We start from the raw sequence: 24,057 nt of genomic DNA on the forward strand, positions 1-24,057 counted from the left end.
TTTCGCTTGAGTACCCTTCGGTGGATTCTTTTCTCAACCGCAATGTACCTAAGCATTTACATAATAAACACATAATTAAGCTCTATTCTTAACTTAACAATTCGCACTCTATAAAGATACTTGAGTACTACAGGTATCACGCTCCATTAGCTAATGGATTAATTATCTAATAACTTAGTTACATTGAACTATGATTCTACATCATAATATATTAAATCACTAAATCTTGAGGCATATACAAAGACTCTAGGTTAAGCATTACACTTAACCCATAATTGTTATTCCCTTCTAAGCCATTTAATCTAGCAATTTACCCCAAACTTTATAATTCTCATAACACTTACAATAATCATTATGATTCTATTATGACATATTAGAACCTAAACCCTATAGTTATCAATTTCCATGGAATCCCATGATAATATCAGCTCTTGTCGTGAAATATGAAGACCTTGTTGTTTATTGATGGTTTAGGTTGTGATTGCTGAACAAAGATAAGGGCTTGGACTTGAACAAAGATGTCCATATTCAAAATTGACATAGTTCATGAACTTTTGTTGTATTACAGCTGCATAAGCTGTGTTAATTCAGCAGTTTTGAGTTTTATTTGCAGTTTCCCTTCTTTATTGTTAAAGTTTTAATTAAACATTAATGGATGCTGATGATGTTATAAGAGATTGATTAAACAAAAAAAAGATGTTATAAGAGATGGGTTAAAGTGAGCTTTTCATTTTCCTTTTCAATCTTTTTATTGTTTCGATGATTTGCAATCTAATACACTTAAATTACAAAAACAAAAAACAAACAAAAAGTCGAGCTCGAGCCCAGGCTCAAGCTCGAGCAAAATAGACGAGCTTGAGCTTGAGCTCGAGCTTGAATAGGGTTCCAAACCTGTCGAGCCGAGCTCGAGCAACAAAGTCGGGCTCAACGCGAGCTCAAGCATGGCCCAAAAATAAACGAGCCGAGCCTGGACAGCCCAAGCTCGCTCAAGCTCGTCTTGTTTACACCCCTAAAAATAGGTGTGTGAAAATACATACTAAAGGTTATACACCAATAAACTACTAAACATGTATTTTTTTTTTTTTTTTTTGGAAATGTACCAAACATCTACTTAATGAAAAGTATTAAAAAATAAAATAAAAAATAAAAAACTAAAAATAGCAAGAATGACACTTGAATTCTGATGATCAAAATATTAATAGAAAATTAGTAGGAAACTCTGATATTGTTGATGCGATACTTATTATATTGTAATACAAATAAAACCCAAAAAGTTCTAATAATTGCAAAAAAAAATACAAAGTAAAATAAACAAAATCTTCTCTCTTCTTTTTAATACAAAATAAAACACACATTTTACTCAATATTTAATTCAATCAAACAAATTTCTTTCAACACTTCTAAAAAATGCTAGAAAATCCGAGTAAATCACAAAAAGAAAAAAAAATCTAATAAAATATTTAAATGAATTAAAACATAAAATCTTATTAGTGTGATACCTATTATATTTCAATACATTGAAACTTTCTAGAGAAACAAACATAAAAATAATTAATTTATAGTGTGAAAAATTTATACATAGATACACAAAGATAAATCCAAAAATGATATGATAAGCGTTCTACAAAAATGAAGAAATATCCATGTATCTATTTATACATAGATACTCTAGCATATAACTCGCGCTATGCGCAGGAGTCTTTATTATATTTGATTTTAAAACTTAAACGCATCTTCATTTTTTTTTTTTAATTAATTACAGGCTAAAATAGTCATGTTAAAAAATCAATCATCACTCTTTCAATAAAAAGACATGCTAAAGGTTAGATTTAAATACAAATAAAATTTACATAATTCTGACCATTTGAGAAAAAAAAAATTATGAATACAAAATAAAACAAAATCTTTCAATTAAGATTTAATGCAATCAAATAAATCATATATTTTATTTCAATACAAATAAAACCTATATAATTCCGAATATTAAAAAAATAAAAAAATAAAAAGCAAAATAATATTGCTTTCAAAAGTAAAGAAAAAAAAAATAAAAATAAAATAAAAACATGCTTGAAAATCCGAGTAAATTACAAAAATTTAAAAAAATTTTAAAAAAAAAATCCTTAAACATTCAAATGAATTAAAGCATCAAACCTTTAATTTTAGTTTAATTTATATAAATTAGAATATGTTAAAACATTGTTGGTCTGAAAAAAAAAAAAAAAAAAAAAAAAAAGCTTAAGAAGAATAATTACCTCCAAGTTGAATTTTGAAGCCAATAGATTATGTTTTCGTTAATGTTGGAGAGTGGAGAAAGAGAAAGATAGAGATGGAGAGAAAAAATAGGAGAGATATTAAAGTTGGAGAGTGGAGGGAGAGCGATTTTTTTTTTTTTTTTTTGAAATTAAGAGAGAGAGAGAGATGTTGAATGAGAGTGAAAGAGAGAAAAAAGAGAGAGGGATGTGGAGAGAGAGGGAAAAAGAAAATGGAGAGAGAGAGAGATATGAACTAGTTCAAGAGAGAGACATGTGGAATGAGAGTGAATGACTTGGAAAAAAAAAAAGAGAGAGAGAGAGAGAGAGAGAGAGATGTTGAGAGAGAGGAAAAAAAGAGAGATAAAGAGAGAACAAAAATATCAACAGTTCAATTTTTAACTATTCACTTTTTAAAATAATAAGTTAAAAATTCGGTTTAAGCTTTAAAAAAAATTGGTTCACACCACATGTCACGATTTGAAGGCACTTTTTTTTTTTTTTTTTTTTTATGAAAAAAAACCTTACTGATTCCATTAAAAAATCAACACAAGGTTACAAATTGCCCCTCCCCCCCCCCCCCCCCCCCCCCCGGATAATCTCTAAGATACAATCAGGGATTTCTCCCAGCCACTCCCTATTTATTCCCATACCCGCAGCCAATTTTGCAAGATGATGGGCTGCAAAATTAGCTTGGTGTCCCACAGAGTGACACTCCCAAAAAATAAACCCGTTAAGTAAATATTTAACATCAGAAACTAAATGACCAACTTTGCTCCAATTTTCTTCCCGCTTGTTCACCGCCTCTACCACATTTTTTGCATCACCTTCTAGGCGTATATGTTGCACTCCCAGGAACTGACAAAAACGCACAGCATTGAACATGGCCATAGTCTCTACAGCTGTAGCATCCGTAACACCTTGACTGAATTTGCACTGGCCGGCTATAAAACCTCCTGCATGATCACGGATCACCACACCCATTCCAACTCTCCCATCTTTGCAATTTAGTGCTGCGTCCCAATTCACCTTTAGTCGACCCATCAGAGGTGCCTTCCACCGGATCTCCTTACTGACCCCCTGATTTTGCTCACATGGCAATCGCCTGCTATAGCTTGCTCATATTCCAAAACTGTAGTTGTAGCCCTCCTTATCAAATTATTAGGGTGATCAAATTGCCCCTCATGGAGCAGCGCATTTCTTCGGAACCAAATTTGGCGTGATAATCCCATGAAGTTTTTTACTTCATCTTCAGTACCAGTTCTCATTACCTCTTTGACAATATTGATGAACACTGGCCCCTGCAGTGAACTCTTCTGAAATTTTTTGCAACTCACCCCCCATACGTCCATAGCAGAAGGGCATGACCACAATATATGAAGTGATGTCTCAGCCTCCAAACCACAAACTGGGCATAACGGGTCCTTAACAATTTTACGCTGCAAAAGATTGTCCCGAGCAGGTAATATGTCTTGGCAAGCACGCCATATAAAGTTCTTCTCCACATTTGGGATTTTTAACTTCCAAATCAGTTTCCATACATCGCTCTTATGCAGCCCCATCGAACTCCCAGCCTTGTATTGATCTTCTAGCTCTTTTGCCAGGTGATAGGCGCTTCTTACAAAGAAGATACCGTTGGTTGTTCCCCTCCATATCAGAACATCCGCTTGGTTAGTACTGCTGAGGGGTAGAGAGTGAATAGCTGCAACTTCTTCCTTGCTGAACAACTGTCCAAGAAGGCTTGAGTTCCACCAACCAGAATCTTTATCAATTAAATCACAAACCTTGGAGTCATGAAAATCCGGGGTTGGAGGGGATTGGATCATAAAACTGTTCGGCAATATCACCCACTTATCTCCCCAAATGCGGGTCTTAGCTCCATTACCAATCCGCCAGAACAATCCTTCCTGTATGAGATTCTTTGAGCTAATAATGCTCCTCCAAGCGTACGAAGGCTTCATGCCCACAGAAGCATCCAACACCTCACACCTTGGAAAATATTTGGCCTTCAAAATCCTTGCTACCAGGCTATCAGGTGATTTCCATAGGCGCCACACTTGTTTGGCCAACAGTACCTTATTAAAACAAGCAAATTCCCGAAAACCCATTCCCCCCTTCTCCTTATTAAGTCCCAATCATCCCCAACTCATCCAATGAATTCGGCTATCATTTGTTTTATGACCCAACCAGAACTTCTGCATCAAAGAGTTAATATTGTTACATAACTCTTTTGGGATTTTGAACACGTTCATACTGTATGTCGGAATGGCTTGCACCACTGCCTTCAATAAAATTTCTTTTCCCGCTTGCGACAAAATTTAAGCTTCCAATCATTTAGTCGTTTTTCAACCCGGTCAAGAATAGCCTTAAACTCCTTCGTACAAGACTTCCCAACCAACGCCGGAAGTCCCAAATAGGTGTCATACCTTTAGGTCACCGGAATAGCAGCAATTGCGAGGATAGCTTCCTTGTCTGCAGCCAACGTATTACGACTAAAAAATATTGCAGTTTTTGTAGCATTCAACTTTTGGCCTGAGGCTCGTTCATAGAGATTCAAGACACCAGTCAAACGATACCAATGTGCAACATCAGCTCTGCAAAACAATAAACTATCATCAACGAAAAAAAGGTGGTTCAGGCAGGGGCCCGTCCTAGAGGTGGGAACACCCCTCAAAGGTCCTTCACGATCCGCTCGGGATAGCATGGCACTAAGTGCTTCCGCGCAGAGAAGAAAGAGATATGGCGAGATGGGATCGCCTTGACGTATACCCCGGGTAGGGATAATTGGCCCCACAGCGGCTCCATTAACCAACACTGAAAAATGAGCTGTACGTGCACACATCATAATAAGATTGATCCATCTATTATCAAACCCCATCCTCCTCATCACTGCTTCCAAAAAAGACCACTCCACCTGGTCGTATGCCTTGCTCATATCCAACTTGACAGCCATAAAACCTTTCTTCCCATACATCCTAGATTGCATGGTGTGAAGGGTTTCATAGGCTGCCACGATATTGTCCGTGATAAGACGCCCTGAAACAAAGGCGCTTTGGTATGGTGAGATAATAGCAAGCAACACCTCTTTAAGCCTGTTTGCCAACACCTTTGAAATCAGCTTATAAAGGACATTACACAGGCTAATGGGGCAATAATCCGATACAGACAAAGGGTTATTAGACTTTGGTATTAGTGCTATATACGTAGAATTTAACTCTTTATTCATAACTCCAGAATTTAGAGAAAAAAGTACAGCATTACAAACCTCCGGTCCAAGCAAATTCCAATTTTTTTGGAAAAAACAAGCATTAAACCCATCCGGTCCCGGGGCCTTTAAAGGGGCCATTTGATGGAGAGCGGTACTGACATCAGCTTCTGTAAAAGGTCTCAGCAGCCCCATATTCATGTCATCCGTGATTCGTCGGTCAACTGCCCCCAAACATTCCTCCATACAATCCGGCCTACTAGAGGTAAATAAACCTCTGAAATAATCAACAAAAGCACCTCCAATTTCTTCTTGAGACTCCATCCAGTTCCCTGCCAAATCACACACCATACGGATTGAATTGGACTTCCTCCGCTGATTTGCACATGCGTGAAAGAACCGTGTATTTTTGTCTCCATTCCTTAGCCACTCCACCTTCGCCCGTTGTTTCCACTTGAGCTTCTCTTGCTCCATTAGGAACTGCACCTTCTGTTTTATATTTGCAATTTCAGCCCCATACTCCGGTCCCTCCTTAGCTTGTAGGCCAGCCAACCGAGAACTCAACTTTTTAATTTATGTTTCAGGTTCTTTCTTTTTTTCCTGCCACCTTTTCAGCTCCACTTCGCACCTCCTCAGTTTTTTAAACAGCCCCCCCCCCCCCCATCTACCAACTCGTGCGTGTCGTTTACTCCATGCATAATTAATAGTTTCTGCATAGGTCCCATCCAACACCCATGATGCTTCATGTATGAATCTACGTTTTGGCCTTCGTTTTCACCATTGTGCATGGAACACCACAAAAAGAGGTAAATGGTCAGAGCAACATGAACCCTCCACCAAAATTTCTGCCTGGGGAAAAATGGAAATCCAGCCATCATTTGCCACCGCTCTATCCAAGCGTTCTTGTATAAAAGCTTCGCCCTCCCAACCATTATTCCATGTATATTTGGGTCCCCTAAACCCCAAATCCACTAACTCACAATCTGCCAACATAGAGTGGAATTCATCCATTAAAACTCTCTTTCTGCTATTCCCACCCCATTTCTCAGATAAATAAAGGATTTCGTTGAAATCCCCCACACATATCCAAGGCTTAGGATCCATATTTACGAGATGTCGAAGAAGACCCCAGGCTTCTTTCCGTTTACTAGCATTTGGGTGACCGTAAAATCCCGTAAATTTCCACCAACCCATTGAAAGTTTGGTGCTTACTTTCGCATTAATATGGCGCGAACTGTAGTTTTGAATCTCCACCTCAACATTCTCCATCCATAGAAGCGCCAACCCCCCACTTTTTCCAACACAATCAACAACAAGCATATTGGGAAAACCCAACCTTCTCCGAATCCGCTCCATTTTGGTTTTCCTTAAAATTGTTTCCATGAGGAAAACCATTTCGGGTTTCTTTACCTTCACCAACCGGCAAAGGTCACAAACTGTTCGAGGGTTCTCAAGCCCCCAGCAGTTCCAACTCATAATGCTCATTTCAGTCGGCGGGGCTGGGTGCCAGCCATTGCCACTCCCAATCCAAGCTCATTTTGTTTAGTTTCTTCTGCAAACTCCACCTGTGAAAAATTTTGCCCCTTCTTCCCCGATATAGCTCCCCCCACCTTAGCATCGCCCGTCTTTCGTTTCCCCAACTGTTCCACAGGAGGAGACGTTCTAGCCAGGGAGACACCATGGGCTCTCTCCTCTTCCAAGATATTGTTTTTGTTTCCTTTCCTGGACCAGTTCTCTCACCCAAAAACATGTTGGCCATATTTTTTTCCACATCAGCAATAGTTGGGCCAGGACATGCACTACCCCTTCCCCCCAACTCCATGTTGCATTCCACTCCAATTCCTCCTTTAGGAGACAGTGCCACCTCATCGAAGATTCTGCCTTTTGAAGCCCCATCCAGTTTTGGCGTCTTCCCATTTAAAACCGAATCCTCTCTCCTAGCTTCCCAAATCGGTGATGAATGAGTAACGTCTCCAGCATTGAATGGCGTTATTCCTCTCCTAGCTGCAACGGATCCTTGCCCAAAATAAATATTGTCTCCATGATTTCCGAAATCAGCATCAAAGTAGTCATAATGACATGCCTTTCCCCTTTCCGCTGGATCTTTCCCCCTAGGATCAATATTCGCCGTTGGATCTACTAGTCTATTTTCTTCCTCCATCTTCGCCGACGTTCCATAGAAAGCTCCGCTATCTTCACCGGAGCTTGTCTTTGTCCCCTCTCCGACCATACTGCTTATTCCCGTCCCCTTTTTGTTGCCAGAAGTGGACTGGTCAGTCTCCACTCTCTCAGACATTGCCTCTGCTCCCGCTTGGACACGCCGGCCAGGCAGTGGTACCCTCAACCACGGACCATATTCAGTCGCATTCCCCAATACTCCAGGTCCAGGTTTTTTCATACATCCTGCCTTGCCATGGACTACAACGCCACAGTGAAAGCAAAAACGTGGAATTCGTTCATACTGGAAATGAATCCATACCGATGAACCCTCAATTTTTAGCCTCCGACCTCTTGCCAGTGGCTTGGTTCAATCAAATCTGATTTTAACACGTAAAAACTTTCCCCATCCAATACCATCTTCGTCAGTATCAACTTCCTCCACAAAACCTACCGTGGATCCAATTTGTTTCCCAACCTCAGTTCCCATACATGCAAGGGGAATCTTGTACATGCGTACCCAAAAAGCCACCTTCATAAAGTCAATCTTCTCCAATGGTGTAACACCATCGAACTCTGCCATTGAAAACACATTCCCTTCGATCACCCAAGGACATCCCTCTAGAATTCAAGTTTTGTCCCAGTAATGCTCAAAATCGATTGGAAACATATTCTCCCCCACGACCCTGAGGGTTAGTCTTCCCGTTGGCTTCCACCACCGTATTAATTGTGATCTGATTATCTCTTTTCCAATGAACCTTTCGGTGAGTAGTTTCCCCACTAAACAAGATTGTCCTCTAGAAACAATCCCGGATAATGCTTCACTCTTAATCTCCACCTCCACCTCCTCCTCCTCCATCAGGGAGAGGTTTCCCCATAATCTGGACAGATCCTCCTCCATCGGAACTTTCCGCCGTGTGTTAACACCTAAAATTGTATCACCACCTTCCACAGCCGTCTAGACTAGGAAATAGTTTCCTTCTCCTCTAGGGTTTTAGAAACCTAGAGAGACCGATTTGAAGGCATTTGAAAAGAAGGCTTCGGCTATTATATATGATATATGATATGATTTGATTTGTATTATTTGTTTCCTTATTTGATTTGAACGTTGATAATACTTAATTTATTAAATAATTTATATATGGAAAACTCTTGAAATATAATTTTAAAAATCTTGAAATATAATTATATGTCATTAATTACATATATTTAATGACTGATTTTTTAAGTAAGAATCATGTCACTCTTAAAAAACCAGTTCACAAATCATGTCGCAGGCGTCATGTGTTGCTTGGTTTATGCTACAACCGTATAGAAGCTATTCTCTTCCTTTATTATTTTATAAATTTCCATAATAGGCTTAGTCTTACTTTTGCTCAAAGTTTTCTTATTATTATAAATACAGCAGGCCTAACATGTAATAGGGAGTTGAATTTTGTTATAATCAGTTTATCAATGAGAAATAATGAGAGGTTGACTTTTCTTTCATGTTTTTGCCTTGAATCCTTGATAGAATCTAAGTTTTGAGAAAAAATTCTGATTTTCTTGTTGTTGTCTTTGCGACACATGACCCCGCACTGCATCACTAGTTATTATAATTAGAACATAACCCATGCTATGCGCGAGATTCTTTATTATAATTTAATTTCAAAACTTAAACACATCTTATCTAACTTTTCATTATAAGTAAAAATAGGTGTGTAAAAATAGATACTAAAGGTTATATACCAGTAAATTACTGAACATGTATTTTTTATTTTATTTTTTTTGGAAATGTACCAAACGTCTACTTAAAAAAAAGCAAGAATGACACTTGAATTCTGATGATCAGAATATAAATAGAAAATTAATAGCAAACTCTGATATTGTTAATGTGATACTTATTATACTGTAATACAAAAAAAAAAAAAAAAAAAAAAAAAAAACCCATAAAGTTCTAATAATTTCCAAAAAAAAAAATACTGATAAACAAAATCTTCTCTCTTCTTTGTAATACAAAGTAAAACACACATTTCACTCAATATTTAATGCAATCAAATAAATTTCTTTCAACACTTCTAAAAAATGCTAGAAAATTCGAGTAAATCACAAAAAGAAAAAAAAAATCTAATAAAATATTTAAATGAATTAAAACATAAAATCTTATTGGTGTGATAGTTATTATATTTCAATACAATGAAACTTTCTAGAGAAACAAACATAAAAATAATTACTTTACGGTGTGAAAAATTTATACATAGATACACAAAGATAAATCCCAAAATGATATGATAAGCGTTCTACAAAAATGAAGAAATATCTATGTATCTATTTATACATAGATACCCTAGCAGGCTAGCATATAACTCACGCTATGCGCAGAATTCTTTATTATATTTGATTTTAAAACTTAAACGCATCTTCATTTTTTTTTTTTTTATTAATTACACCCTAAAATAGTCATGTTAAAAAATCAATCATCACTCTTTCAATAAAAAGACATGCTAAAGGTTAGATTTAAATACAAATAAAATTTACATAATTCTGACCATTTGAAAAATAAAATTAATAAATAAAATTAGGAATACAAAATAAAACAAAATCTTTCAATCAAAATTTAATGCAATCAAATAAATCATCTATCTTATTTCAATACAAATAAAACCTATATAATTCCGAATAATAAAAAAAAAAAAAAAAAAAGCAAAATAATATTGCTTTCAAAAGTAGAGAAAAAAAAAAGAAAAAAAAACTTATAAATATATATGCTTAAACATTCAAATGAATTAAAATATCAGACCTTTAATTTTAGTTTAATTTATATAAATTAGAATATGTTAAAACATTGTTGGTAAAAAAAAAAAAAAAAAAAGCTTAAGAAGAATAATTACCTCCAAGTTGAATTTTGAGGCCAATAGATTATGTTTTTGTTAATGTTGGAGAGTGGAGAAAGAGAAAGAGAGAGATGGAGAGAAAAAAGAGGAGAGATATTAAAGTTGGAGAGTGGACGGAGAGAGATTTTTTTTTTTTTTTTTTAAATTAAGAGAGAGATGTTGAATGAGAGTGAAAGACTTGGAGAGAAAAAAGAGAGAGAGACGTGGAGAGAGAGGAAAAAAAAATGAGAGAGAGAGATATATGAACCGGTTCGAGAGAGAGAGAGATGTGGAATGAGAGTGAATGACTTGGAAAAAAAAATGAGAGAGAGGAAAAAAGAGAGAGAGAGAGAACAAAAATATGAACCATTCAATTTTTAACTCTTCACTTTTTAAAATAATAAGTTAAAAAATCAGTTTAATCTTTAAAAAAAATTGGTTCACGTCACATGTCGCGATTTGAAGGCACTTCAAAAAAAGGCTTCAGCTATTATATATGATATATGATATGATTTGATTTGTATTATTTGTTTCCTTATTTGATTTGGACGTTGATAATACTTAATTTATTAAATAATTTATATATGGAAAACTCTTCAAATATGATTTTAAAAATCTTGAAATATAATTAAATGTCATTAATTACACTTATTTAATGACTAGTTTTTTAAGAAGAATCGTGTCACTCTTAAAAAACCGGTTCACAAATCGTGTCGCGGGCGTCATGTGTCGCTTGGTTTATGCTACAACCTTATACAAGCTATTCTCTTCCTTTATTATTTTATAAATTTCCATAATAGGCTTAGTCTTACTTTTGCTCAAAGTTGTCTTATTATTATAAATACAGCAAGCCTAACGTGTAATAGGGAGTTGAATTTTGTTATGATCAGTTTGTCAATGAGAAATAATGAGAGGTTGACTTTTCTTTCATGTTTTTCCTTGAATCCTTGATAGAATCTAGGTTTTGAGAAAAAATTCTGATTTTCTTGTTGTTGTTTTTGCAACACATGACCCCGCGCTGCATCACTAGTTATTATAACTAGCACATAACCCACGCTATGCGCGAGATTCTTTATTATAATTTAATTTCTTTATTATAATTTAATTTCAAAACTTAAATGCATCTTATTTAACTTTTCATTATAAATAAAAATAGGTGTGTGAAAATGCATACTAAAGGTTATACACCAGTAAATTACTGAACATATTTTTTTTTTTTTTTTTTTTTGGAAATGTACCAAACATCTACTTAATGAAAAGTATAAAACAAAAAAAAAAAATTAAAAAAAAAAAATAGCAAGAATGATACTTGAATTCTGATGATCAAAATATTAATAGAAAATTTGTAGGAAACTCTAATATTATTGATGTGATACTTATTATATTGTAATGCAAATAAAACCCATAAAGTTCTAATAATTTCAAAAAAAAAAAAAAAAAACAGAGTAAAATAAATAAAATCTTCTCTCTTCTTTTTAATACAAAATAAAACACACATTTCACTCAATATTTAATGCAATCAAATAAATTTCTCTTAACACTTCTAAAAAATGCGAGAAAATTCGAGTAAATCACAAAAAGAAAAAAAAATCTAATAAAATATTTAAATGAATTAAAACATAAAATCTTATTGGTGTGATAGTTATTATATTTCAATACAATGAAACTTTCTAGAGAAACAAACATAAAAATAATTACTTTACGGTGTGAAAAATTTATACATAGATACACAAAGATAAATCCCAAAATGATATGATAAGCGTTCTACAAAAATGAAGAAATATCTATGTATCTATTTATACATAGATACCCTAGCAGGCTAGCATATAACTCACGCTATGCGCAGAATTCTTTATTATATTTGATTTTAAAACTTAAACGCATCTTCATTTTTTTTATTTTTTATTAATTACACCCTAAAATAGTCATGTTAAAAAATCAATCATCACTCTTTCAATAAAAAGACATGCTAAAGGTTAGATTTAAATACAAATAAAATTTACTTAATTCTGACCATTTGAAAAAAAAAAATTAATAAATAAAATTAGGAATACAAAATAAAACAAAATCTTTCAATCAAAATTTAATGCAATCAAATAAATCATCTATCTTATTTCAATACAAATAAAACCTATATAATTCCGAATATTAAAAAAAAAAAAAAAAAAAAGCAAAATAATATTGCTTTCAAAAGTAGAGAAAAAAAAAAGAAAAAAAAACTTATAAATATATATGCTTAAACATTCAAATGAATTAAAATATCAGACCTTTAATTTTAGTTTAATTTATATAAATTAGAATATGTTAAAACATTGTTGGTAAAAAAAAAAAAAAAAAAAAGCTTAAGAAGAATAATTACCTCCAAGTTGAATTTTGAGGCCAATAAATTATGTTTTTGTTAATGTTGGAGAGTGGAGAAAGAGAAAGATAGAGATGGAGAGAAAAAAGAGGAGAGATATTAAAGTTGGAGAGTGGAGGGAGAGAGATTTTTTTTTTTTTTAAATTAAGAGAGAGATGTTGAATGAGAGTGAAAGACTTGGAGAGAAAAAAGAGAGAGAGACGTGGAGAGAGAGGAAAAAAAAATGAGAGAGAGAGATATATGAACCGGTGAGAGAGAGAGAGAGAGATGTGGAATGAGAGTGAATGACTTGGAAAAAAAAATGAGAGAGAGGAAAAAAGAGAGAGAGAGAGAACAAAAATATGAACCATTCAATTTTTAACTCTTCACTTTTTAAAATAATGAGTTAAAAAATCAGTTTAATCTTTAAAAAAAATTGGTTCACGTCACATGTCGCGATTTGAAGGCACTTCAAAAAAAGGCTTCATCTATTATATATGATATATGATATGATTTGATTTGTATTATTTGTTTCCTTATTTGATTTGGACGTTGATAATACTTAATTTATTAAATAATTTATATATGGAAAACTCTTGAAATATGATTTTAAAAATCTTGAAATATAATTAAATGTCATTAATTACACTTATTTAATGACTAGTTTTTTAAGAAGAATCGTGTCACTCTTAAAAAACCGGTTCACAAATCGTGTCGCGGGCGTCATGTGTCGCTTGGTTTATGCTACAACCTTATACAAGCTATTCTCTTCCTTTATTATTTTATAAATTTCCATAATAGGCTTAGTCTTACTTTTGCTCAAAGTTTTCTTATTATTATAAATACAGCAAGCCTAACGTGTAATAGGGAGTTGAATTTTGTTATGATCAGTTTGTCAATGAGAAATAATGAGAGGTTGACTTTTCTTTCATGTTTTCCCTTGAATCCTTGATAGAATCTAGGTTTTGAGAAAAAATTCTGATTTTCTTGTTGTTGTTTTTGCGACACATGACCTCGCGCTGCATCACTAGTTATTATAACTAGCACATAACCCACGCTATGCGCGAGATTCTTTATTATAATTTAATTTCTTTATTATAATTTAATTTCAAAACTTAAATGCATCTTATTTAACTTTTCATTATAAATAAAAATAGGTGTGTGAAAATGCATACTAAAGGTTATACACCAGTAAATTACTGAACATGTATTTTTTTTTTTTTTTTTTTTTTTTGGAAATGTACCAAACATCTACTTAATGAAAAGTATAAAACAAAAAAAAAAATTAAAAAAAAAAAAATAGCAAGAATGATACTTGAATTCTGATGATCAAAATATTAATAGAAAATTTGTAGGAAACTCTAATATTATTGATGTGATACTTATTATATTGTAATGCAAATAAAACCCAAAAAGTTCTAATAATTTCAAAAAAAAAAAACAATACAGAGTAAAATAAATAAAATCTTCTCTCTTCTTTTTAATACAAAATAAAACACACATTTCACTCAATATTTAATGCAATCAAATAAATTTCTCTTAACACTTCTAAAAAATGCAAGAAAATTCGAGTAAATCACAAAAAGAAAAAAAAAATCTAATAAAATATTTAAATGAATTAAAACATAAAATCTTATTGGTGTGATAGTTATTATATTTCAATACAATGAAACTTTCTAGAGAAACAAACATAAAAATAATTACTTTACGGTGTGAAAAATTTATACATAGATACACAAAGATAAATCCCAAAATGATATGATAAGCGTTCTACAAAAATGAAGAAATATCTATGTATCTATTTATACATAGATACCCTAGCAGGCTAGCATATAACTCACGCTATGCGCAGAATTCTTTATTATATTTGATTTTAAAACTTAAACGCATCTTCATTTTTTTTTTTTTTATTAATTACACCCTAAAATAGTCATGTTAAAAAATCAATCATCACTCTTTCAATAAAAAGACATGCTAAAGGTTAGATTTAAATACAAATAAAATTTACAAAATTCTGACCATTTGAAAAAAAAAAAATTAATAAATAAAATTAGGAATACAAAATAAAACAAAATCTTTCAATCAAAATTTAATTCAATCAAATAAATCATCTATCTTATTTCAATACAAATAAAACCTATATAATTCCGAATATTAAAAAAAAAAAAAAAAAAAGCAAAATAATATTGCTTTCAAAAGTAGAGAAAAAAAAAAAGAAAAAAAAACTTATAAATATATATGCTTAAACATTCAAATGAATTAAAATATCAGACCTTTAATTTTAGTTTAATTTATATAAATTAGAATATGTTAAAACATTGTTGGTAAAAAAAAAAAAAAAAAAGCTTAAGAAGAATAATTACCTCCAAGTTGAATTTTGAGGCCAATAGATTATGTTTTTGTTAATGTTGGAGAGTGGAGAAAGAGAAAGATAGAGATGGAGAGAAAAAAGAGGAGAGATATTAAAGTTGGAGAGTGGAGGGAGAGAGATTTTTTTTTTTAAAAAAAAAAAAATTAAGAGAGAGATGTTGAATGAGAGTGAAAGACTTGGAGAGAAAAAAGAGAGAGAGACGTGGAGAGAGAGGAAAAAAAAATGAGAGAGAGAGAGATATATGAACCGGTTCGAGAGAGAGAGAGATGTGGAATGAGAGTGAATGACTTGGAAAAAAAATGAGAGAGAGGAAAAAAGAGAGAGAGAGAGAACAAAAATATGAACCATTCAATTTTTAGCTGTTCACTTTTTAAAATAATGAGTTAAAAAATCAGTTTAATCTTTTAAAAAAATTGGTTCACGTCACATGTCGCGATTTGAAGGCAATTCAAAAAAAGGCTTCAGCTATTATATATGATATATGATATGATTTGATTTGTATTATTTGTTTCCTTATTTGATTTGGACGTTGATAATACTTAATTTATTAAATAATTTATATATGGAAAACTCTTGAAATATGATTTTAAAAATCTTGAAATATAATTAAATGTCATTAATTACACTTATTTAATGACTAGTTTTTTAAGAAGAATCGTGTCACTCTTAAAAAACCGGTTCACAAATCGTGTCGCGGGCGTCATGTGTCGCTTGGTTTATGCTACAACCTTATACAAGCTATTCTCTTCCTTTATTATTTTATAAATTTCCATAATAGGCTTAGTCTTACTTTTGCTCAAAGTTTTCTTATTATTATAAATACAGCAAGCCTAACGTGTAATAGGGAGTTGAATTTTGTTATGATTAGTTTGTCAATGAGAAATAATGAGAGGTTGACTTTTCTTTCATGTTTTCCCTTGAATCCTTGATAGAATCTAGGTTTTGAGAAAAACTTCTGATTTTCTTGTTGTTGTTTTTGCGACACATGACCCCGCGCTGCATCACTAGTTATTATAACTAGCACATAACCCACGCTATGCGCGAGATTCTTTATTATAATTTAATTTCTTTATTATAATTTAATTTCAAAACTTAAATGCATCTTATTTAACTTTTCATTATAAATAAAAATAGGTGTGTGAAAATGCATACTAAAGGTTATACACCAGTAAATTACTGAACATGTATTTTTTTTTTTTTTTTTTTTTTTTTTTTTGGAAATGTACCAAACATCTACTTAATGAAAAGTATAAAACAAAAAAAAATTAAAAAAAAAAAAATAGCTAGAATGATACTTGAATTCTGATGATCAAAATATTAATAGAAAATTTGTAGGAAACTCTAATATTATTGATGTGATACTTATTATATTGTAATGCAAATAAAACCCATAAAGTTCTAATAATTTCAAAAAAAAAAAAAATACAGAGTAAAATAAATAAAATCTTCTCTCTTCTTTTTAATACAAAATAAAACACACATTTCACTCAATATTTAATGCAATCAAATAAATTTCTCTTAACACTTCTAAAAAATGCGAGAAAATTCGAGTAAATCACAAAAAGAAAAAAAAAATCTAATAAAATATTTAAATGAATTAAAACATAAAATCTTATTAGTGTGATAGTTATTATATTTCAATACAATGAAACTTTCTAGAGAAACAAACATAAAAATAATTACTTTACGGTGTGAAAAATTTATACATAGATACACAAAGATAAATCCCAAAATGATATGATAAGTGTTCTACAAAAATGAAGAAATATCTATGTATCTATTTATACATAGATACCCTAGCAGGCTAGCATATAACTCACGCTATGCGCAGAATTGTTTATTATATATGATTTTAAAACTTAAACGCATCTTCATTTTTTTTATTTTTTATTAATTACACCCTAAAATAGTCATGTTAAAAAATCAATCATCACTCTTTCAATAAAAAGACATGCTAAAGGTTAGATTTAAATACAAATAAAATTTACATAATTCTGACCATTTGAAAAAAAAAAATTAATAAATAAAATTAGGAATACAAAATAAAACAAAATCTTTCAATCAAAATTTAATGCAATCAAATAAATCATCTATCTTATTTCAATACAAATAAAACCTATATAATTCCGAATATTAAAAAAAAAAAAAAAAAGCAAAATAATATTGCTTTCAAAAGTAGAGAAAAAAAAAAGAAAAAAAAACTTATAAATATATATGCTTAAACATTCAAATGAATTAAAATATCAGACCTTTAATTTTAGTTTAATTTATATAAATTAGAGTATGTTAAAACATTGTTGGTAAAAAAAAAAAAAAAGAAGCTTAAGAAGAATAATTACCTCCAAGTTGAATTTTGAGGCCAATAGATTATGTTTTTGTTAATGTTGGAGAGTGGAGAAAGAGAAAGATAGGGATGGAGAGAAAAAAGAGGAGAGATATTAAAGTTGGAGAGTGGAGGGAGAGAGATTTTTTTTTTTTTTTTTTTTTTTAAATTAAGAGAGAGATGTTGAATGAGAGTGAAAGACTTGGAGAGAAAAAAGAGAGAGAGACGTGGAGAGAGAGGAAAAAAAATGAGAGAGAGAGATATATGAACCGGTTCGAGAGAGAGAGAGAGATGTGGAATGAGAGTGAATGACTTGGAAAAAAAAAATAAGAGAGAGGAAAAAAGAGAGAGAGAGAGAACAAAAATATGAACCATTCAATTTTTAACTCTTCACTTTTTAAAATAATGAGTTAAAAGATCAGTTTAATCTTTAAAAAAAATTGGTTCACGTCACATGTCGCGATTTGAAGGCACTTCAAAAAAAGGCTTCATCTATTATATATGATATATGATATGATTTGATTTGTATTATTTGTTTCCTTATTTGATTTGGACGTTGATAATACTTAATTTATTAAATAATTTATATATGGAAAACTCTTGAAATATGATTTTAAAAATCTTGAAATATAATTAAATGTCATTAATTACACTTATTTAATGACTAGTTTTTTAAGAAGAATCGTGTCACTCTTAAAAAACTGGTTCACAAATCGTGTCGCAGGCGTCATGTGTCGCTTGGTTTATGCTACAACCTTATATAAGCTATTCTCTTCCTTTATTATTTTATAAATTTCCATAATAGGCTTAGTCTTACTTTTGCTCAAAGTTTTCTTATTATTATAAATACAGCAAGCCTAACGTGTAATAGGGAGTTGAATTTTGTTATGATCAGTTTGTCAATGAGAAATAATGAGAGGTTGACTTTTCTTTCATGTTTTCCCTTGAATCCTTGATAGAATCTAGGTTTTGAGAAAAAATTCTGATTTTCTTGTTGTTGTTTTTGCGACACATGACCCCGCGCTGCATCACTAGTTATTATAACTAGCACATAACCCATGCTATGCCCGAGATTCTTTATTATAATTTAATTTCTTTATTATAATTTAATTTCAAAACTTAAATGCATCTTATTTAACTTTTCATTATAAATAAAAATAGGTGTGTGAAAATGCATACTAAAGGTTATACACCAGTAAATTACTGAACATGTATTTTTTTATTTTTTTATTTTTTTTTTGGAAATGTACCAAACATCTACTTAATGAAAAGTATAAAACAAAAAAAAAAATTAAAAAAAAAAATAGCAAGAATGATACTTGAATTCTGATGATCAAAATATTAATAGAAAATTTGTAGGAAACTCTAATATTATTGATGTGATACTTATTATATTGTAATGCAAATAAAACCCATAAAGTTCTAATAATTTCAAAAAAAAAAAAAATACAGAGTAAAATAAATAAAATCTTCTATCTTCTTTTTAATACAAAATAAAACACACATTTCACTCAATATTTCATGCAATCAAATAAATTTCTCTTAACACTTCTAAAAAATGCGAGAAAATTCGAGTAAATCACAAAGAGAAAAAAAAAATCTAATAAAATATTTAAATGAATTAAAACATAAAATCTTATTGGTGTGATACTTATTATATTTCAATACAATGAAACTTTCTAGAGAAACAAACATAAAAATAATTACTTTATAGTGTGAAAAATTTATACATAGATACACAAAGATAAATCCAAAAATGATATGACAAGTGTTCTACAAAAGTGAAGAAATATCTATGTATCTATTTGTATATAGATATCCTAGCATATAACTCGCGCTATGCACAAGATTCTTTATTATATTTGATTTTAAAACTTAAACGCATCTTCATTTTTTTTTTATTAATTACAGGCTAAATTAGTAATGTTAAAAAATCAATCATCACTCTTTCAATAAAAAGACATGTTAAAGGTTAGATTTAAATACAAATAAATTTTATATAATTCTGACCATTTGAGAAAAAAAAAATTATGAATACAAAATAAAACAAAATCTTTCAATCAAGATTTAATGCAATCAAATAAATCATCTATCTTATTTCAATACAAATAAAACCTATATAGTTCCGAATATTAAAAATAATAATAATAATAATAATATTGCTTTCAAAAGTAGAGAAAAAAAAAATCCTTAAACATTCAAATGAATTAGAAACATCAGGCCTTTAATTTTAGTTTAATTTATATAAATTAGAATATGTTAAAACATTGTTGGTCTGAAAAAAAAAAAAAAAAAAAAAAAAAAAAAAAAGAATAATTACCTCCAAGTTGAATTTTGAGGCCAATAGATTATGTTTTTGTTAATCTTGGAGAGTGGAGAAAGAGAAAGATAGAGATGGAGAGAAAAAAGATGAGAGATATTAAAGTTGGAGAGTGGAGGGAGAGAGATTTTTTTTTTTTTTTTTTTTTTTTTTTGAAATTAAGAGAGAGATGTTGAATGAGAGTGAAAGACTTGGAGAGAAAAAAGAGAGAGAAACGTGGAGAGAGAGGGAAAAAAAAGGAGAGAGAGAGAGATATGAACCGGTTCAAGAGAGAGAGATGTGGAATGAGAGTGAATGACTTGAAAAGAGAGAGAGAGAGAGAGGGGCCTTGAGAGAGAGGAAAAAGAGAGAGAGAGAGAGAGAACAAAAATATAAACAGTTCAATTTTTAACTGTTCACTTTTTAAAATAATGAGTTAAAAAATCGGTTTAATCTTTTAAAAAAATTGGTTCACGCCACATGTCGCGATTTGAAGGCACTTCAAAAGAAGGCTTCGGCTATTATATATTATATATGATATGATTTGATTTGTATTATTTGTTTCCTTATAGAAGTTAACACATCAGCCTGGAACAAAGACTGATGGTTTATGCCACAAACTATAAGGTTGTGGCATAAACCAAGCCTTTTGTGCACTTGAATAAGAAGTTAACACATCATCCTAGAACAAGAAATGCATATACACTCAAAACACTGGATCTTTCCTCTAAAAATCCTTCGTCTAGGACAATTTCATAGAAAAACCTCTCTTTTTCTTCTTCTTCTTTTTTATTTATTTATTTTACTATTTTTATGCCTTGATTTTTGTTTCTTTCAACTAATTGGGTGAACTCATTGTTGGTCCACAATCTCCTAATTTGGAAGGTCTGCAATTTTTCTGGGTAGAGAGAGCCTGTTCTTCCTAATTCTTTCTTCTTCCTGCACACAGGCAAAAGCAAATGCGGATTATTTTATAAATAACTGAATGTTAAGTGGAATTGACCAATTCTATCAACAGAGAAAATTTTCAATTGGATTGCACAGGAAAACAATGTGACTTGATATACAAAACCAAGAACAATAATCTCTCCAAGATCCACATATTGCCCAGGAGCACATTTTAATGCTTTCCTGGTTTTTTAAGAGTGACATGATTCTTACTTAAAAAACTAGTCATTAAATAAGTGTAATTAATGACATTTAATTATATTTCAAGATTTTTAAAATTATATTTCAAGAGTTTTCCATATATAAATTATTTAATAAATTAAGTATTATCAACGTCCAAATCAAATAAGGAAACAAATAATACAAATAAAATCATATCATGGATAATATATAATAGCCGAAGCCTTCTTTTGAAGTGCCTTCAAATCGCGACATGTGGTGTGAACCAATTTTTTTAAAAGATTAAACTGATTTTTTAACTAATTATTTTAAAAAGTAAACAGTTAAAAATTGAACTGTTCATATTTTTGTTCTCTCTCTTTTTTTCCTCTCTGAAGGTTCCTCTCTCTCTCTCTCTCTCTCTCTCTCTCTTTTCCAAGTCATTGACTCTCATTCCACATCTCTCTCTTTTGAACCGGTCCATATCTCACTCTCTCCTTTTTTTTTTCCTCTCTCTCCAAGTCTTTCACTCTCATTCAACATCTCTCTCTCTTAATTTCAAAAAAAATAAAAATAAAAATCTCTCTCCCTCCACTCTCCAACTTTAATATCTCTCTTTTTTTTCTCCATCTCTATCTTTCTCTTTCTCCACTCTCCAACATTAATAAAAACATAATCTATTGGCCTCAAAATTCAACTTGAAGGTAATTATTCTTCTTAAGCTTTTTTTTTTTTTTTTTTTTGTAATTTACTCGGATTTTCAAGCATATTTTTAAGTTTTTTTTTTTTTTTTTTTTTTTTTTTTTACTACTATTATTTTTTTCTCTACTTTTGAAAGCAATATTATTTTGCTTTTTTTTTTTTTTTTTTTTTTAATTTTAAGTTTCGGAATTATATAGGTTTTATTTGTAATGAAATAAGATAGATGATTTATTTGATTGCATTAAATCTTGATTGAAAGATTTTGTTTTATTTTGTATTCATAATTTTTTTTTTTCTCAAATGGTCAAAATTATGTAAATTTTATTTGTATTCAAATCTAACCTTTAGCATGTCTTTTTATTGAAAGAGTGATGATTGATTTTTTAACATGACTATTTTAGCCTGTAATTAATAAAAAAAAAAAAAAATGAAGATGCGGTATCTATGTATAAATAGATACATAGATATTTCTTTATTTTTGTAGAACGCTTATCATATCATTTTTTGATTTATCTTTGTGTATTTATGTATAAATTTTTTACACTATAAATTAATTATTTTTATGTTTGTTTCTCTAAAAAGTTTCATTGTATTGAAATAGAGAAGAGAATAACTTCTATAAGGTTGTGGCATAAACCAAGTCTTTTGTGCCCTTAAATAAGAAGTTAACACATCAGCCTGGAACAAGAAATGCATATACACGCAAAACATTGGATCTTTCCTCTAAAAATCCTTCATGTAGAACAATTTCATAGAAAAACCTCTCTTTCTTTTTCTTTTTTTCCTCTCTCTATGCCTTGGTTTTTGTTTCTTTCAACTGATTGGGTTAACTCATTTTCGGTTTTTTTCCTCCTAATTTTTTTTTTTCAAGGCTCTGTTTTAACGAACCGAGATTGTCTCTTTCGACTGTATAGATTTTTTCAAGACCTTATTTTTAACAATCAAAATCCTGGCAAAACTGAGAGGTCTGCAATGCCTCTTAGAAGGTCTGCAATTTTTCTGAGCAGAGGGAGCTTGTGCTTCCTAATTCTTTCTTTTTCCTGCACACGGGCAAAAGCAAATGAGGATTATTTTATAAATAGCTGAATGTTAAGTGGAATTGACCAATTCTGTCAATAGAGAAAATTTTCAATTGGATTGCACAGGAAAACAATGTGGCTTGATATACAAAACCAAGATCCACATATTGCCCAGGAGCACATTTTAATGTTAATCACAGCACATGAACTTTAACGGCCAAGCGGTGGGGTCAGCCAAGGCGGTGCTGGTGTGGGCTGGCCTGGGCGGTGCCAGTGGAGTTTTCTTAGCGGTGATAAGAGATAATTTGAAGATAGGTTTTTTAATGAAATTCACATAGATAAGGAATTTTAGAGGTTAGATCCGGTGCTTTCGATGTATTTGCTTTTCTTGTTCGAGGTTGATGCGTCAACTTCTTATTGAAGAGCACATAAGGCTTGACAACCTTATAGAAGTCATTCCTATATATATATATATATATATATACACTTTTATTTCTTTCCTTTTCTTTTTTCTTTTTTCTTTCTTCTTTCTTTTGCCTTTCTCGTCGCAGACTCTTCTACGCACAACAGCGTTTTTCCTTCACAGGTGTTGACAGATCGGCGGTGGTGAAAGATTGGAAACCCAGAGGCCGCGATTGGTGATGCTGCGGCTGGAGGTTGGCGGTGCTGCAACTGGAGATCCGCGATGCCGCGGGTCTGGAGTGCGACCGGCGAACGGCAATGTCGCGGGTCGTGTGTTTGGGTCTGGATTGCTTCGGCAGTCTGGTCGTGAAGGAGTGAAGCCGGCTTGGAGTTTCGGGGCTGGTGGTGCGGCGTTGAGCGGTGCCGCAGATCTGGGCTTGAGTGATGCCGTGGATCGTGCTGCGCGCCCAGCAGTCTGGGTCACGCCTTACCAGTCCAGTTTGGAGGTTCGTCGGTGACGGGTCTGCGTCAAACAGTAACTTTGAAAACCTGCGGGACCGGCGGTGATTGCCGTGGGCTGATCGTTTGGGCTCAGTGAACGTGGATCTGCAATGTAAGAGGCAGATCTGCTACGGCAATGCACACCGTGATGGATAAATTTTTTTTATGAGAAATGAACCGTTATTTTCACATACGGCGCGAAACTATTAGAACAGTTCTAACATGTTAAATGCACTCTTTTTTGGGCGTTCAAGATTGTGATACGTTGTGGATTCCAAATTACTAAAAAAAAAAGCAATATTGTCAAAGGGGTCTTTATTCCAAAAAAAAGTAATATCTAGAGATATATTTTCAACATATATATAATGTAGAAATAATCTTGAATAGTCATTTTATAGAGATAAGTATGATGTCTTTATTTCAATATTATCCTAATTTAAATATAAAACTATTAATTAATATCTTCATATACCTATCACTGACTATTGAGCCCAAGATTTGGTAGATTTGTAGTATGAATTTATTCCCAACA

At 31.6% G+C, this 24,057-nt stretch overlaps 1 protein-coding gene across 1 annotated transcript; it reads right to left on the reverse strand.

Annotated features, from left to right (window-relative positions):
- Positions 1-6,228: 6,228 nt before the first annotated feature.
- LOC148584557 (uncharacterized) lies at positions 6,229-6,939 on the reverse strand. Its single transcript, XM_088518502.1, has one exon. The coding sequence runs from the start codon at positions 6,937-6,939 to the stop codon at positions 6,229-6,231; it is 711 nt and encodes a 236-aa protein (XP_088374628.1).
- Between the last annotated feature and the right edge of the window lie 17,118 nt (positions 6,940-24,057).

The sequence above is a fragment of the Corylus avellana genome, chromosome 7, assembly GCF_965113065.1.
Source record: "Corylus avellana chromosome 7, dhCorAvel1.hap1.2, whole genome shotgun sequence".
Taxonomy (NCBI): Eukaryota; Viridiplantae; Streptophyta; class Magnoliopsida; order Fagales; family Betulaceae; genus Corylus; species Corylus avellana.

Bases quoted from the DNA above. Each gene is read 5' to 3' on its own strand.
- LOC148584557 (XM_088518502.1), bottom strand. From the start codon at position 6,939: ATGAGCATTATGAGTTGGAACTGCTGGGGGCTTGAGAACCCTCGAACA.